At 42.4% G+C, this 19191-nt stretch overlaps 1 protein-coding gene across 1 annotated transcript; it reads left to right on the plus strand.

Annotated features, from left to right (window-relative positions):
• The first annotated feature begins 4826 nt into the window (after positions 1–4826).
• LOC136443954 (alpha-N-acetylgalactosamine-specific lectin-like) lies at positions 4827–7819 on the plus strand. The gene is made up of 3 exons (XM_066441337.1): positions 4827–6210; positions 6634–7026; positions 7146–7819. Exons 1-3 carry the CDS (start codon positions 5853–5855, stop codon positions 7154–7156), a joined length of 762 nt encoding a protein of 253 aa, XP_066297434.1. The 5' UTR covers positions 4827–5852; the 3' UTR covers positions 7157–7819.
• Positions 7820–19191: the final 11372 nt, after the last annotated feature.

Genomic DNA, 19191 nt, shown 5'->3' on the forward strand with positions numbered 1-19191 from the left:
TATATAAACATTTTTTAAAATGCATACCAGTTTTTTCATTGGATACCAGTTTTCTTATTCTATTAAGATTTTCTAATTGAGTACCGGTTTTCTGGTTTGATAATGCCATTGCTTTTTTTGCCATAAACAGATTAAAGGGGTCCTAAAGTCCAGAGGGGGGAGCTATTTTCCGATAGATGATAATTTTAGGAAGTAAAAATTGATATTTTTTACAGTATACGATAAAGTACCCACTATTTCCGTGCGCATCAAAAAGCATACAGTATTCTACTAAATTCCCCAGGTGACCCTTTATTCTCTAATTAATTGAATTAGATAACCTCAGTCTATGGCTTCATACAATGTGCCTGACAAGGCCTGACAAAAGTTTGCTTACAAAAAGAATGTCAGGGGGGGTAAGAAAAACTCGTCTTGCTATGTGTTCTTTTATATCTTCTCAACAATTGGCCTTCTTATTGTGCTTAACCACCCTCATTTATGCAAAAAAATATTTACGATTAAAGATGTACGTTTACGCATAGGGAATGCATGGGTAGGGTCTGCACGGGTTTAGTGAGTATGATATTGTTTTAAAAAACACACCTTGTGCAATTCACCACAAGCAGAATTCTGTACAAAGTCGTCTGATTATATATTTATTGATACATAATCTAGTGGAAAATAACACCGCCCTCTGGAGTGTAGGACTCCTTTAAGGGCATTTACAGCGAAGATTTGCCCAGCCAAACTTGAGAACTTTGCATTTTGTGCTGTACTTGAAAATTGTAAAAGGGTCACTCACGGCTCACTTAGCTTTCTATTAACAGTTGTGGGTCTAGGAATATGGAGAACTTGTAATAGTGGTGCCTTCTTTGCAATTTGAGAGACAAAATTACTTGCAAAGTCACCATCAGCCAATGTATCCGTACCAGGCTCGGTTCAGTGGGTCAATCTGGTTATTACATAATGTTCTACCGGTGTAATGATGTTATGTGCAACCACACTTTAATTCGTTATCTGTTCTTTTTCTATATTCTAAAATGTATTGAAGAGTAACAGCAGTCCACTTGCGAACGGCATGGTAAGTCAGTTACAAACTGAACCCTGATACATGTAGTTTCCAAGCGGAATTCATTGAATTGATGATTCTAAAATCAATTCTAAGAGACTTCTGTACCCTACAAACGATAATGATAATAATGTCCTTTCTTGGACAGAAATTAGACATGCCATGTGTTTTTGTGCTTTCGTGTGCGGAATTGGTGCAGGCTTTACAATCACATGATACACATGTGTAAGAGATAAATATTTGTTCTGCACTTGCATTTTGCATTCGCAATTTAAGATTAAACTAAATGCTTGCACAGTCTTGTTGCATCACATAACTTGTAGTAAAGTTTAGCTTGTACAATTTCAGATGTCATCAAATCCAGGGCAGCCCATATGAAAAAAAGGCTTCATAGAATTAATATCCCAAATTTCAATATTAAAAATGTCAATGTTATAATCTATTCTCCTCTAGTAAGTAACAAGGGTGTTCTTGACAACAATGCAGTAGTAGTTGTTACCCCAATTGAGAACAGACTTAATACAAGTTCTAAACTAGGAAGGAAGGAAGGAAGGAAGGAAGGAAGGAAGGAAGGAAGGAAGGAAGGAAGGAAGGAAGGAAGGAAGGAAGGAAGGAAGGAAGGAAGGAAGGAAGGAAGGAAGGAAGGTGTTCACCTTTAACTGACACATTTCACAAGCATACAATTCCTACACTTAGGCGGTTTTGCCAGTTTCGTATTGATTATGCGAATCAACTCCTCACTTGCATGTTATGTATCTATCTATATTTCACCTGCCTTGAATTTATATGTGTTATATGTGTAGTCTACTTAATAGGAAAAAAACATGGAATTAAAAAGTTTCCTAGTAAATTGCAAGTAAGCTCCTTATTTGCATAATACATATATAATTATGAATATCTCTGCTTGACTTGATCGAAATCTGTTGTTCCTTTCATCAGTTATCCTATTTGGAATATTTTGACAAAAACACCCTTGCAGTTCCGAAATCAAAAGTTAGGTGGCCCGAACCTGTCCCACTTTCTCCTGACGTCAAAAGTTATCTGCCACCAACACCAGCATGCCCGGACCAACAGAAACCTAAAAATACTTTGATATAATTTTCTTACATTACAGGTATCTTACGCTGTTTGGATTAGATCAAAATGACAAGATCAGGAATAATGCATTCTAAAGTTGATATCATAATACACGTTTCTACACTTATAAAGTAAAATCTGTTAGATATCCCACAGCAATAAATGAATTGAATTCGTTTCTATGAGTCTACTCTAAGGAGTTTAATAATGTATGAATTCTTAACCTCCTGGTCAACCCTGACCTTCTGACATGTGTAAAGCTGCCTCGTGTAAATGGCGCCACCTGGCAACTTGTAACAATACTGCAGCACTAATCATGCGTTTAGTACTTGGGTCCTGCTTGAGTGCAGATCCTAAATAAAATAAGGATCACCCAGATATAGAAGTCTGAAACGCTTCATTCTGCAATCTATAACACAAAGTCACATCGGAGACACAACGCGCTCCTAGCTCTGTTTGACTGATGCACCCGTCCGTCAAGCAGGTGTAGAAATCTGAATAGCGATTCTTCATTCGCAACCAAGTATTTACACAAGCCGACGTTGCGATGACTGTTTGTCATCTTCATCAGGGCAATACTGACTGGTTCACTGTTCATTGAAGCAATGTGTTACTGGTCCACAACTCAAGGTAAGTCGTACTTGTTCACAGTGCACTGAAGCTAAGTGTTATAGCTACAATTGAAGTCCCAGACGTGAAGCATTGTTAGATTAATACACTTGTTAAGCAACAATGGAGAGCCGGTGCGGTTCAACATGTAAAGTGTTGTTACACACACACACACACACACACACACACACACACACACACACACACACACACACACACACACACACACACACGCACACACACACACACGCACACACACGCACACACACATATACATATATACACGCGCACACACGCACACACACACATATATATATATATATACATACACACACACACACACACACACGCACATATATACACACACACACATACACACACATACACACACACTCACACACACACATACACACACACACATATATATATAAGAGAGAGAGAGAGAGAGAGAGTTGTTATATCCTCTCCTGTTTTTCTTTGCATGTGACACTGTGAAAATAAGTTACTTACGTGAGTGCTGTGCCATATTGCCCCTGCTTTTATATCTAAGTAAATCAAGATATATTTTACATTTGTAGAACATATATAGATATATGCATTGATGCAAAAAAGGCCACCTATTTCGTGAAGACCACGGAAAATATCAGACGAAGAATGAAAAGAATGATTTTTTCTGCTATGTGTGCATGTATAAATTAATGCAATTAAGATAGTAGCTTTCCAAACATGATCAGAAAGTAGGATGTATAAGTAGACTGGACTCATTCCTCAGCTAAGCGACATCTATCACACCACAGTCGTCCCTCAGTAAGACATCTAGAGCCGCATAGTTCCCGTTTAGAACTATTATTTAGTCTGTCAGACCGGTTTCGCCGTGTCAGCTTCTTCAAGTGTATAGAATAAAGTCAGAAAAAAGTAGAATATCTTTAAGGGTTGTTTTCAATCCTGTATATCAATATGTAACAAACAAAAGAGGAAACGATCACGTGTCTGCATATGATTTGTCTGGCCTGGAAAACAAGCGATGTTTGCCATCCCATCAATATGATTTTCCAAACATGATAAGAAAGTAGAGTGTCTTCAAAGGTTGCAAAAATTGTTTTCAATCCTCTATATCAATATGTTACAAACAAAAAGGAAACGATTACGTGTCTGCATATAATTTGTCTCGACTGGAAAACGAGCTTTTGTTCTTGAATATATTTTGTTCTGTACGGTATTGTTTTCCGGAGCCCGCCTGGTGTAGGGCGTGTATTTTTCGCTGTCCAGAAACCTGACAAGCCGCACCATGCCGGGAGGGCAACAGCAGTCCCAAACTGACACAGGTAAATATGTAAGTGAAAATATCTTCTCTGTATTACTGGATATGTCGGTGGACAAGGGGCTCAAGCTTGTTTTTTAAAAATCTATGCAAGGATAAATATAAGATACGAAATTACCCAGTGCCTTGCGTAGTTGGTGTAAAGAGCGTTTTCTTTTTACCTTTTTTCAAATAGTATCGGGCCGGGTAGGAAGTTTAGAAGACGAATTTTGTATGAAAGTCTTATCTTTATGGGGGGGGGGGGGGCAAGTGGTTAGTTATCTCGCTGCCTCGCCTTACATCCAAGTGCGAACCCCGCTTGGGGAGTGGTATAATGAGGGGTTGCACTCGCCATTTCGGATTGTGAAGTTAAGGCCCGTATCTTCAGGCGTTAAGTTAGTCCTTGGTCGTCAAACCCCTGCACGTAAAAGAGTCCGTCACACTTGTGGGAGTGCCAGGCTGAAAACATAACAAGTTTGGAACCCAGCATCGCTGCTCGAGACGAAACGTACCTTTGAATAACCGCAAAAGAAAACATTGTAATATCATGCGAATTTCAGATAAAAATGATGACTAAGCTGTTTTCTGAAAACATGAATTCTACGAATCTCGGTGTTAGTTTCCGAACTGGTTGCTATGTTTACTGTGACGCCGTCATCAGTCATAATTGGATTGCCAGAGACAAAAAAACTCAGAATGATTTTGTGATAGTACGATTCAAAAGGTGTCAATCTAGCACAAACAACTTTGTGTATTTTGATGAAATACTGCTATCATTGCTAAGAAAAAACATATATATATTTGCCACGGAATGTTGTATTTGATTTCATAAAATCTTTGAGAGACTGTTGTACTCCTAAATGCATGCGTCGGCGCCATTTCAATTTCGTGATTTCCTCCAGGCACCACACCCATGTAGCAGCCGCAGACTGATTGGCGTTCCATTGCGCACGCCGCTGCTAACATACCCAACGCTTTGTACGTCTCCAGCGCAGGTAAAGCTTTGAAAACATTTGCGATCACAAGATGAAGGCATTCAACTAGGCAAATTATAGAAACAACTAGACAAGTTTTAGAAATAACTAGACAGGTTTTAGAAACACAGACTGAAGCTGACTTCAAAACACAATTCACTCTGTATTGAATTTCACAGTACACACAACTTACTTACAATTTTCAAATTCATTTCATACTGCACTTGAACTCGATCGCCATTGAGGCAAACTCTAAACTTGCACATGGACGTACAGTCTTACTCTCTCAGGGCGGCCACTGAGCAGACTGTGGACTTGCGTGGACACAATTCCATCCTCACCCTTATTTAATGGTTCCTCGGCCAGCTTTTGAAAACAATCATTTCTTGATTTGAAATTACTTGTTTTCTAACAGACCACGCATATCCGGGTGGAGCAAGCGGCCGTCGTGCTCTCTGTAGCTTCATCCGCTCCCACCGCAGCTGCATGGCCGCCGGGATCGCCGTGCTGCTGAGCATGGTTGGTGTGGGGGTCACTCCTCTGACGTTCATCAATAAAGAAGTAACCAGTTCTTCATTCTTCCTGCCACTGTTTCTATTGTATTCTTATGGGACTAAAATAAAGAACAGCTGGTTTTCTTTTTCTCTTACGTTTAGTATTCTGACGTGCGACTAAAATGTCACATGCAAATCCATGTTAAACAAAAGTGAATCTGAATCTAAATCTGATGTACATTTCTAGGAAATATCTAAAATGTCCACCACTGTTGACGCCTTGAAGCGCGACCAAGACGACATGCACCAACTGTCCACCACTGTTGCCGCCTTGAAGCGACCAAGACGACATGTCCACCACTGTTGATGCCTTGAAGCGCGACCAAGACGACATGCGCCAACTGTCCGCCACTGTTGACGCCTTGAAACACGACCAAGACAACATGTCCACCACTGTTGACGCCTTGAAGCGCGACCAAGACAACATGTCCACCACTGTTGACGCCTTGACGCGCGACCAAGACAACATGCTCACCACTGTTGACGCCTTGAAGCGTGACCAAGACAACATGTCCGCCACTGTTGACGCCTTGAAGCGCGACCAAGACGACATGTCCGCCACTGTTGACGCCTTGAAGCGAGACCTGGACAAGGAACGAAACCGAAACGCCGCCATGGAGCAGCGTCTACACGACAGTAAGATGGCATGTAAGTTGGATTTCGGTTGCTTATATATATGTACTGTTCTCGATTGTGTTTTGGGCAATGTAATCAGTCCAAAAAAAAAAGGAATATTTGTGGCACTGACTATCATTATTCCATTACATGATATTATTTACCTTATCAATAATTTCAATGGCTGCAGGACGATTTGCATTGATATATAAAGTGAATATCGTGGCATTGGTTATGATATTATTACTTTTCTCATCAACAATGTACTACTAGTACTTAAAATGTGAACATATACATGGTGTCAAGTTTTAACATAGTCTTTTACTGTCTTGTATTAGTAATCAGCTATGCTGATATACAAAAAACTACACAACCTGATGAAGAAGGTATTATGATTGGTCATTGGTGGATTTCTGGAACGTGTTCAATATCACTAATGTCTGTCGCTATTCCCAGTATCTTGTCGCGATCGTTACACAACGTGGCGTGGAACCTGCTACAAGGCCTTCAACGATCGGAAGACCTTCATCGATGCGGCCGCGGCCTGCCGTGAAGACGGCCGCACCCTCGCCATACCCCGAGATGCTGAGACCAACGCCTTCCTGATCTCCTTGCACAATGCCGTTAACGACTACGAGCCCTTCTGGTTCGGCCTGCACGATCGGCGCGAAGCGGGAAGCTTTCAGTGGGTGGATGGTTTTACACTTGGCGCGTATACCTCCTGGGCTCCGGGACAACCAGACAACGAGGGCAACGAAGATTGTGTTCTTTACTCTGCACCCTGGAGAAACAAGTGGAACGACGTACCATGCAATAGCTCCTTTCGCTTCATATGCCAGGCTGCCTCAGGTACGCTTTATAGCCCTACCACTCCCGCCACTCTAAGCACACTAGACCATTATCATATTATTGTTGTTAATAAAACACCATCCCACATCTCATTCCTGCTAATTCTCATTTTTTTCCAGGGCGTCCATAGACGTCATACTGAACTCTCACCACCGCTGTACAACAGCTCTCCGACCATCCGCAACAAAACTAACCAGTAAAACATGAAAAATTGAATTACTTGAATGGGTCAAATCAGTACGTTTTTCAAAAATATTTTCACCAATTTGTTTACGAGAAAATAGGCTTAGAACTTAGATGAAGCTTCACTGATTGAATAACCCTTTTCTGATCTTATGCCAGACTTCTGATGTGTACCAGTTTTTATTGTCTAATTGTATTCTGGATGTATACTTTTTATTGCATGCTTCTAATATACTCATATACTGGTTTTCTGACTGTTTAGCAGTTTCAGACTGTATGGAAGTTTACTGATTGAATGTCACTTTTTCTCTTATATGACAGTTTCCCGATTATATAGTCATTTTTAAACATGTATACCAGTTTTTCTTATGGTATACCAGTTTTCTGATTTCAGACAGATTTTCTGATTGAGTACAGGTTTTCTGGTTTTATGACGTCATTGTGTTTTTGCCATATACATATTAAGGGCATTCACAGCAAAGGTCAGCCCCTGTCAAATTTTAAAACTTATCATGTTTGTACTGTACTTGCGAATTGCTAACGTGTCACGGCTCACTTAGCTTTCTATGGACAGTTGTGTGCCAAGAAATATGGAGAATCGAACTTGTAATCGCGGTGTCTTCTTTGTAATTTAAGAGACAAAAATGACTTGCACAGTCACCACCAGCCAATGTTTCCCTACCAGTGGGTGAATGTAGTCATTACATAATATTCTACATGTTAATGCTGCCTTCTTTACATTTGTGTACAACTATATTTCGTCATCTGTTGTTTCTGTATTCTTAAGTAACGACTTTTTACATACTCTGCAGTAACTTAGCCCAACCTTCGGCACCCATGCGAACGGCATGGCAGTCAGTTACAGACTGAACCATGTTACGTGTCGTTTATTTCAACGGAATTTGTTTGGTGATTTTCACAACAATGCTAGGAGACTACTGTACTCTACAAGCGAATCAGTACTTGCACCGTCTCGATGCATCACATGCCTTGTAGTAGCTTATGTCAGAGTTCGAACGAGATTGAACGAGATTTGGCCGTACCGTAGTTCAAACAAGGACATTGTACGGCCAAATCACGTTCAATCTCGTTCGATCTCGTTCGAACTCTGACGTAATGGAACGTCGAGTCCGGTCGGATTTCTTGTCTGAGGCCGAAATACCAATACCGATTTTTTTTTTTCAAAAGCATGCTATAAGTAGACCACCCAACAGCATCTTTCGCCTATGGCCAATGTACTTATAGCATGCTTTTGGGAAAAAAATCAGAATAGGTATTTCGGCCTCAGACAAGAAATCAAAAGCGATGCCTACGGCAACTGGTGGTCCCCGGCTATTTCCCGTCCAAGTACCGACCGGACTCGACGTTCCATTATGTCAGAGTTCGAACGAGATTGAACGAGATTTGGCCGTACCGTAGTTCAAACAAGGACATTGTACGGCCAAATCACGTTCAATCTCGTTCGATCTCGTTCGAACTCTGACGTAATGGAAGCAAGCAATAAGAAAAAAAAAATGTTATAGTATAAAAACTGTAACTTGAAAAAGAAAACAGCCGGGAGGAGTCTGCATCGGAGGCTAGACTTGGCGCGGCTCATGCAGCATTCGTGGAGGAGACAACTTCCAAACCATTTGATTGAGACATTTAGGATGTAATACAACCCAAATATAAAACAACGTTGTACTTATACGTACATCTGAGACGACATACCGTTTTGTATATGATTGGTTACTGTACTAATAGACATTGTGTCCCCCGAACTGTTTTCCGTAGTGGAACAGTCCGAATACGGTTCGAGTTCGGCCGAGCACCTGGCCAGGCACGTGGCCGAACTCGAAAACGAATATTCAAACGTGGTCTGCCTTAACCCAACAGAGAGTTGTCTGGGTGATACTAGCTGGCCGCGGCGAGTCTCTCGTACAACTGTACAAACGCAATCACATCCCCCTCGCCAGTGACAAGTTATGACATACCACAATTACGGCCGCAGTTTTCTTGTGAACTCTGATGCTGAGTTTTTTTGTAGTACATAACGATGCTGATGCTGAATATTTTTTGTAGTACATAACGAGTCATACGACCGTCTAGTCGGCCAATACTGGCATTTTGCGTCAGTATGAGTTGGCAAGTTCCGGAGTTCGGAGGAGTTTTTTTTAGAACAGACGAAAATTAATGTGCGCGCGGATGTCATCTATAAAATTACGCCGGTGTGGTCTTGTCGTTTACACCATCGCAGATCCGACGAAACTCTCCAATTCATTCATCGGTCTGTCAAAATGTTTTCTTTTAAGGTCCATGTCATCTCTGTGAAAAAGATACCGTCTTAAAATGTTTGGACGCCGTCTAAGAGCGTCTAAGTGCATCGGAGCCCGTCCCAGGCCGTCTGTCCTGTCAGAAACGGCGGCGGACACGTCGCGCGCGTCCAAGCCGTCCAGTCCGTTTGTTATTTGGACGCCGGGTGGCTTCCCTGACCGCTGGAAACGTCAGAAACAGCGTCGGACGGGGCTATAGAATAATTATTCACCGAACGCTTCCGTCTGTCGTCATTTCCAACGTGTGAAAAGCACGTTTTCAGCTCCCGCACATGCGCAAATTGAGCGGTAGTTTTGATTTGACCGTTAACTGCTACAGACCATTTGTTCAGTCAGTACACGTTTTGTTGTATTTCTTGTCCATTTCTTGGACTTCGCGCACTTTTGGAGAATTGAATTTACTTCTGCAAGCAGCTGTATCTTTCTACAACATTCGGGGTTGGGTTGGCTATAAAAAAAAATATATGACAAAGTAGAAAGCCCGACAAAAACGCCTTAAAACACGTTAAAAAACAGCCTTAACCCATGCTCTGCTTACAAAAAAAAAGTTGACAAAGTAGAAAGCCCGACAAAAACGCCTTGAAACACGTTCAAAACCAGCCGAAACCCATGCTCTGCTTACAAAAAAAAAAGATGACAAAGTAGAAAGCCCGACAAAAACGCCTTCAAACACGTCAAAAACCAGCCGAAACCCATGCTCTGCTTACAAAACAAAAGATGACAAAGTAGAAAGCCCGACAAAAACGCCTTCAAACACAAAACCAGCCGAAACCCATGGTCTGCTTACAAAAAAAAAAGTGACAAAGTAGAAAGCCCGACAAAAACGCCTTAAAACACGTCAAAAACCAGCCGAAACCCATGCTCTGCTTGCAGAGTAATCCCTGGCCACCTCTCTGCCGAGTGGCGTTGAACAAATCGCGCCCAGGTTTGAGGACACTTTAGACTGTATGGACTACAGGCACGAAAGAAACGGGCTGATTATAGGGGCCAAATTCTACTGTAATGTCCCCACGTTTGCAGAAAAAAAGAGAAGAAAACTGCCCTACTCATCACAAAACCTACTCATAAGTCATAACAGAAAAGGTGGGATCTTTCGGCTTCCACTGACACTGTCTATGATAGACCAGGCATAGGGTATGCCTAAACACCTCACCCGACCTCATCCGACCTCAACCGACCTCATCCGAGTCTAAAATGCAGTGTATACGGGGCAGGGACATTATTTGACGTCCTGGATACGTTAAATATGCTAGTATAAATGCAAAACAAGCAGCAAACTTAGTTTGTATAAGTAAAGGGAGGTCAAGACGGCCGGCGCAATGAATACACACTACGTGCGTGTATTCGAGGCTGAAAAACACTTTGTGTACAGTTATTGTGTACAGTTATTATGAGTGGTTTGTAAAGAAAATGTAATTAGTACGCACCGTCTTATCGTCCTGTCGGACAAAAATAGATAAAAAAGGTATGAAGAACTCCCCCATGTAGACCCCAACAGTGGCATGATCCAATATCTTGGAAACGAGCGGAGTAACTTATAAAAAAATTGGTAAATACTTAGAGTTTGCTGCTTGTTTTGCATTCATAATTGCATATTCAACGTATCCAGAACGTCAAATAATGTCCCTGCCCCGTATACACTGCATTTTAGACTCGGATGAGGTCGGATGAGGTCGGGTGAGGTGTTTAGGGCATACCGAACAGGGATACACAAAATCACATGGTAACATTCATTTGATATGGCACTGACAGGACTTCTAATACTAATCTAAAACATCGCTTCTAAAACTACTCTAATACATAGGTTCGGCTTCTTCTCATATCCTTTTGAGTTTAGAAATATAAGTTGAGATGGACTTGTTTAATCAAGGTTTGATTAAACCCCCTTGGTTAAGTATTGTATGGTCAAAACGCATGATAGAAATGGATATCTCATTATGAGACATTGATTGAAAGTGTGGAAACGTTCCCATAATATATATAATTGAACAAAACATTTCTATCGCTGCTATATGAACTAAAATCTAAAATAAAGTGGACTTCATATTCTTTGCTCCAGATGTGTGCGGATGTGCCTTCCTGATTCGATACGCAGTTTGTGACTGCTGATTCGTAGTTGGTGATATTGGTTCTAGTGGCAATATTTAGCCTAGAGTTTATTATTCCCAACCGGTCTTTTCATGTTACAATATACATGTGCTTCCAAGAAGCTTTCAATAGCAACGATTTTTGCGGGCTTTTTGTTAAGAACGGCATTTCGAAAACCCCTAAGCAAGCCTCGTGATGTTTTTAAGCAAGAAGACTCCTACCGAATACCCTCCCTAGACAGAACGTACAAATGTGCCGCCAGAAAATAGTGCGGTACAGGCAGGAAACGTACGAGGCATATGTAGTTTCTTTTAACCATATTATTGTCCTTCAACTATTATATACTATTGTGTGTAATTGCAACGATAAAATCTGCGGCTTTTTCCTTCATTTGTAGTTTAGTGGCGTTCCAGATGTTCACGCGCATGAATACAAAGGAAGTGAGTCGGTGCGTTGTGGAATGAATCGTGCATTCCAGGCTGGCCATTGTGAGGTGAGGTGAGGTACTACGGAGTCCCTCTTAGCAATTCGTCGTGTTGTTGCCTCTAATACTGGGTCTAAAGCTTGAGCAGTTATCGTATAGTATGGCTCTGTTTATACTGGGTTAGTACAATGTAGAAGCTTTAACTTGAGGGGGAAAGTCGTTTTTCGTAAGGGAATACGACGTCCAGACGATGGCCGTATGTTGGAGGAAGGGAGGGGGAGGGTTCTGGCGTTGAAGAGGACCGGGGAAACGTTCGATATTCTCGCCAATTTCGGCGTTATATATCCATAGCTTGTCCTCTGCGTGGAACAGGGAGGCTGAGGAAAATTTGTTGGTGTTTTTTTTGGATGTAAACGCCAGTTTTCTGTTAGCGAGTCCTAGTATAGACTTGCGGACCGGTGTGGCATGGTCAGGCCATACGGCTTCTTTGTGTTCTCTGGAACAATAGATTAGATTCACGGAAAAGTACAGCACGTGGGTACAGTGAAATTTCTACTTCGGTCACGTTAGCCTCCAGATCGGTGCTTTCATTATGACAACAGCAATATAATGTATATGACTATGAACCTTTTAGTTTGTGCAGCCCATTTGTCTGAATATTTGACAGATTTTAGTTGCTACAGTTTTAACACTTTTTACCACGCACAAGTGAGGCATTCAAGTATATTTGTGCTTCTTCTGGGAGATGGTGTTGTTGACCTTATCTTGTGATGAATACTAACGTGTTTGCATTCTTTTCAGTCTTCTACAGGTCACACCAGAGACGATTGTGATAGGACAAGACGTGTTCACCATCGGTACCACACATGCATGGGTCTGGTCTTCATATGGAAGCCAGCAAATCACCTCCACATCTCCTGCAGAATGTGAACACAGTGATCCCCTTGATGAGAACAATTGCTGCAGTGGATCTTCCGAATACATAGAATTAATGAGACAGAGCAAATGCTATCTGGGATGGGCAGAACATCCAGCTTACTCAGGGTGTGTTAGGTTTAAAAATTTACAGCTGTCAAGCCTCTTGGAAACCCAGACTTCGGGGACTGTGCCTATGGCTCAGTGGGGGCTTGTTCAGCTCAGCTAGATGGGTCTGCTGGATGTTAATGCCACAAACTGTTATTATGTGTAAAATTTGCTCTTGTCCCCGATTCTTTTCCTTGCAAAGTGAAGTCATGCTAACTTTAACTGACTTAGTATGCGAGATACTGTAAAGTTATTCGAAGGAGTGGCACATAGTTGCTACTGTTTAAAGATTTGTTCGAATCCTATTCGCTTGTTTGCTAACCACTGACATCTCATGCCTCATGTTCCAAACCTTTTCGAAACTTGCTGCTGGTCAAGTAGTAAAACTGTCTTGAGTGGACATGTAACTTGTAACGTTGGTTTGAAGTTGTGATACCGTCGAGTAATAGTTCTGTATTCCTCTTCAAGGTCCTCCCTCTAAATGTGTAGCTTGTCTTTTACAAGCTTTGTCCTTCCTTTCCTGCTGAAGTTTGAACAGAGTTTAACTAGATGAAGATGCCTCATGTGCAGTTGGTTCTCTTGGCATTGGGAGCCTGAACTCAGTCTTCAGGAAATCTTCCAAGCCATCTCGCCCTTTTTTGTCCTCAGTCTCTGGTTCTCCTTCCTTAAGTAATGCACTTCTCAAAGTCCGCCTTGACTCAAGATGGTGCCAGCGCACTTAAAAAAAAGAGATAAATGGCTAGCATTGTTACTCTTCTTTAGTATTTTAGGTAAGATTGTCCATCCAGCTCGCTGTACGTTTCCCTCGGCTTCAATCATCCGCAATTTGGCCCATTTCGCCTTTTTCCTCCTCTACTTTGATGGGTTGGAGTTGACGTACGTGTCTGAGAATGATGGAAGCTTTGCTGTAAGTTGGGCTGGAAGCTAGACTGTGTCACGGTGGCTAGTACAGCCCAATGTACCAGCAGGAAGGTTTGGCGTCAGCCAACTGATCTGGGTGAACCTCTGGCATGTTAGTGTCATTAGTGTACTGAAGTCAGGAGGGGAGAGGGAGTAAAATGTTAAAGGATCCGAAGTTACCCCAGCCTATACCTTCATTAGAGCAATAATAAGACGCAACTTAAGTACCATAAACGGCTCGATCATGCAATCACTTCTGTTGGCAACATTCCGCTCTTTTACTATTTTGCTAGATCGCCAGTGAAGAGGAGCAAAATAGCGGAACGCAAATAACAGCTGAATTTTGAACCCACGTCACACATTTCTCTGCTGTTATTAACAAGTTAGTACCTATCACACTTTGTGATGGAAATTTATACTCCTATGACTACATTTGTAACTGTGACAAGAGATAATGGCATACCATGTATGATAAGTACTTATTGTTTGCAGTCACACGTTAGTCAACAAAATACAGTTAAATCTAAAGATCTAAGCTAATCTAAAGTTACCCGAAACGATCATTCCAAGACAAAAATGTTGCATGATAGTGCTCGGATCATCATATGTTTGCAAAGACATAAAATACTACAATGCCAGAAGTTTTAACACTGAAGTTTTAACGCTTCCCCCGGCTCCGCAGCGGCAGGAATGCCATCTTGTGGTGGCTAAATCCACCACATCAACGTGATAAACCTGTACAGGAAAAGAATTTAAAAAGAGAGATAAAAACCGTTGGTACAATACGGTAACGTAGTAATTTGCAAACATAGATGATATTTTGTAACACAGGACTATAACACAATCCGTTAAAAATGCTCGTAAATTTCGTTCACATAACTTTCTTACCTTATATATAATATAGATGTGTATGCGCTATATATCTAAGTTCAAGGTGCAAGTATAAACTGTTTCTGTTGGAAATTTCCATCCAGGAATAACTTGTTAATAGATCAAGATGTCACCAAAATGCCATGTCTTACTACAGATATATATCAAATATATTGAAACACAGTCATTCTAGAAAGTTTATATATACTTACTGCTCCCTGCTGCTCCACCCTTCCATCGTTCGTGTTGGTGGTCACCTGAGGTATGTTGGTGGTCACCTGAGGTGTCCTCAGCGAAGCGTGCCCGGATGATCCAACGCACTTCCTCGGAGAACACATAGGTGGGCGTGTCCCTTCGAGCGGCCCGGGAAGCCGCCCCGATGGTCCTGTCAGATCCATACTAACAAGGGACAAACCAACAAATAGATCAGATTAACTCAATACCATATGTATTGCTACAAGATCTTAAACAGCTCATATATTTTAAGATTTTTACCCTGTTCAGGAGTCCATGCACAACATAAGATGACAAACATAACTTGGTAAAGGCTGTGTGTCAAGTTGAAAGGCAAGTACATTTCCAAGTGCAATTCCCAAAGTTGCAAATGAGTTCTTGTGAAAAAATATGTTTGGTACTACGTAAAATGACAAAATTACCCTCATTTGTGCATTTTGTCTTCATGATGATGTTGTCTATTGACAAAGAAGGCCTGAGCAGATCAACCATGGTCATGGACTTCCTGCTTACAGGACAACTGTTATGGTTCCTGAGCCAGTGAGTAATACAGGTCCTACAGAACTGATGTCCTACGTCCTTGCAAATCACAGGGGCTTTCAGTACGTGCATTCTGTAATGTAAACCGAACTGTGTTATCACCAAGCATTCTTGACTGCGCTTGTTTTTTTGCTGACTGTGGTGGCCGTGATGTCAGTTACGCTGGGCGTTTTCTTTTCTTTTGTAAGCCCAATCCTACACTGAACATTGAAGCGTATCCGGTATTTGTAACCCAGGTCCAGAATACGAGATATCAAAACCGTAAGATCTGTTCCAGTGCGAAGGAAAGCCGCCAGGGGTCCAAAATCTAATCATTTCTTTGGTAGACAAATGTCATAACGTGTAACGATTCATCCATACTTGTTCCAAAGATATATCCATGCATCGATCAATACAAACGGCACCAAATAGAAATCTTGTTGGGGAATACAATTAAAGTTACCTTCAACGTGATTGTTGGTGCGAGTGTCGTTGTTCCTTCTCATAGACATTCCACATGCGGATGGGGAACGTGACGTCCGGGTTTACGTAGTTGAGCTCCATGTACCGGATAAAGTCACGCAGGGCTGGGTAGCGGCCGATCAGGCGCTGGCTGGAGTCGCGGCGCACAAGCTCCTGGAAATTGAGCCTGACCAGTGCCACTGGCAGGTAGCCAATGGCCATGATCAATCTCAGGAGCTTCTTGAGGCTCCGATCCTCCCTGTACGCTGCTGCTAGGCCGACGTGCTAGATGCGGCGCCACAGACTTTGGCCCGGAAATGGTTGCACCTCGGAACTCGGTCGCTGTAATCAGACGGTTCAGACCAACTTCAAAGTCCATCACGATGCGGCGAGACCGTAGGCGATGGCCGGTCAGTCGCCTCAATTTGACCTTCGCGTGGTTGGAGATCTGACGGTACGCGGCAATTAACCTTTCCCTTATGAGTGCCATGACCAACGAAAGACATCTACCATGGAACAGGCCGTGAATGGTCAGGAACTGCGTGTAGGGTCGGGGACAGCTTTTGAAGGTACCGTCCATGTACAACACGGTACAGTCCCGCAGCTTCTTGAAGTGCCGATTTGTGGCGAACACGATGATCCCCCATTCGTTGTCCTGGTGGCTGAGAAACCGTCGTCCACCCCACGTCTCCGCCCACTCTTGTGGGATCACGACATCCTCCACGTTGTATGGGATGGGGGGTTGTAGGGCAGCCCGGCACCGTTCCAGCTGCTTGCGGACAGAGTTGTAGTTCGGCACGTCTCTTTCCGCACCGCTACTGCATCATACACTCTCCTGGCGGGCTGGGATGGGTCGGCTGCCGCTGCCTCCAGCATCCGACAAGTTACGATTCTTGTCTCTACGGCTTCATCCTCCGGTCCATGATTAGAATGAGGCGACACCTGTAATTAAACGAAAACATTATTGTTATTATGTGACTTGCACCTCCAATGATTATTTCTGTCTTATTTTTTTACGAAGCACTTGCTAATAGGGGTTTAACCACGTGTTCGTTAATCTTTTTTCACGCCACGTCTGATCGAGCACGGTGTTTCGTCCTCACGCCTATTGAAAGACGGCGTAACCCATTTGTCAATATATAATGCAATACAGTGTTAAATAGACTCTGTAGCTCTCTGCGAAACAGCGGGAAAGCAAAAATAGGGATTAAGATCAGTCTTTCCATTAGGGCAGTGATCACTCTTTGACTGAAGTCATGTGATGCACGATGTTCTACATCAAGTAAGACTTTAAGACAACAAAAACACTTAACACTAAGAATATGTGTTCTTTATTTATGAATTTTGTTGAGCGATATGACAGATCTCTGGTCTCCGTCCGGTCACAGAGCGATCGGCGCCCAAGTGGAAAGGGGCGTACAGATAGGGAAATGAAGAGAAGAACAGCCATAAATATTTTTTGAAAGTTGTGCTAGCCTCCATGTCACATGCATTCTAACGGAAGTGAAGTTTTTCTTATTTTTGCGCGTTTTAATGGTACAGTATCTCTAACGTCAGTGTAAGGGGGCTCCCGGACGGGTGTCAACCAGGCGAGGTCTTGTCAACTTTCCCTTGCTGCAGGAAAATCCTGAGTAAAGAGGCCTCGCGACGGCCCGCGACGTTTTTCTTGTAGCGCTTCAAGTACACGGGTTAACAAATCTTACATTCCGGTCCGGCTTCAAGTTCATTTATGCCCAAGGTATGGCTGGTCCTGTTGCTTCTGGTCGTCCTGTCGTTTTTTCTGTTCGTCCTGTATGCCATACACTGTTGGAATATCACCGTTTCTGTCCACCATCCACAAGCAATATCTCTGGACAGCTACAATTTCCCATGCAATATTTGTTAGAAGTTAACTTATGGACTGCCACGTTGTATTGGGGCCAAATGGTATGCAGTAATTCTTATATATTGAAATAAATAATTGCATTGGGTAAGTAATGTTCAAGCTAAACTCACCAGAAATAAAAGTGCTGTTGCTAGGAGGATCTGACTGAATATAAATTGACTTCACCATATGCATGGTGGTTGATCTCACAGTGTCTGCAGTGGTTGGAACTGGCTGTAGAGGAGCCGAAAGCCAAGGAGAGTAGTGTTCTCCCGGGTGTCAGGAGCCGCTGGAGAGTGTGTTGTCTACAGCTGTTGGCAGGACGCCTTCCTGTCTGCTGGCTCTTGGATCTTCTTCTGAGCCATGAAGCTGTTTCATCAGGCCCTGCCGCTGCTATGTCTCGATGTCCTTACGGCTGTTCTTATATGATTTATATTTGTTTTACGTCTTCCTGAAACTTGCCGTCCTGTCGCTCTTGTTTACGTGTTTGTCCGCCAGCACCCTATAGTCATTGAAAATACAATTGCTAGTGCTATTCAATGTCAAAGTGTAATTACAATGATGAACTGCTTTGTCGTGGGGGTCGCAGTCGCGGTATAGGCCACGATCTGGGTGTGGAGTCCCGCGAGTGTTGATTTCATCTGCAAGTCCACATCACAGTTCATCTTGTGCTGCTTGCTCAACATTCACCCTTATCTGTGCCCTTTTTTCACGGATGTTTGCCTTTTTATAATATTTTCAGTCATTTGAAAAGAATAACATTTCATTCAATCCTTCACCAAAAGGCTCTGTCTGTAGTCTCTGTATCAGCGAAGAATTATCTGATGATATGGCTTATCATGTAATTGGATATCAGTTCTAATCATACCAGGATTCTAACGTACTACATACTGGTTAACCAACTGATTCACAATTTGAAAACACCAAATGATAAGTAAGCCAAAACAGCCCAGAACCCTGCTATAAATTAAAGAGAAGAACACTAGTTATTTATTGGCTGACAATTGATTAAAACTTAGCCATCAGTAGAGCCACTAAGATCGACATTCAGTCATATTAACCTTTCCTGATTCCAGAAAGCTGACAACCCGGACTGGAACTGATCAAGCTCAAGCCGTTCCAGCCGGGGCACCACACGCTTAGGCTTGGCGTTGGCTTGGGGGAGGCGGTCGACCAGACGTACCTCGTCGTTTCTTGGTGACTTCCAGTTTTCATCTGATGCAAAATCCTACAATAGTAGGAAAATAACTGTCAGAATATCATCCAACAACTATTTTTGATACATT

Source organism: Branchiostoma lanceolatum, chromosome 10 (assembly GCF_035083965.1).
Source record: "Branchiostoma lanceolatum isolate klBraLanc5 chromosome 10, klBraLanc5.hap2, whole genome shotgun sequence".
In the NCBI taxonomy this organism is placed as follows: Eukaryota; Metazoa; Chordata; class Leptocardii; order Amphioxiformes; family Branchiostomatidae; genus Branchiostoma; species Branchiostoma lanceolatum.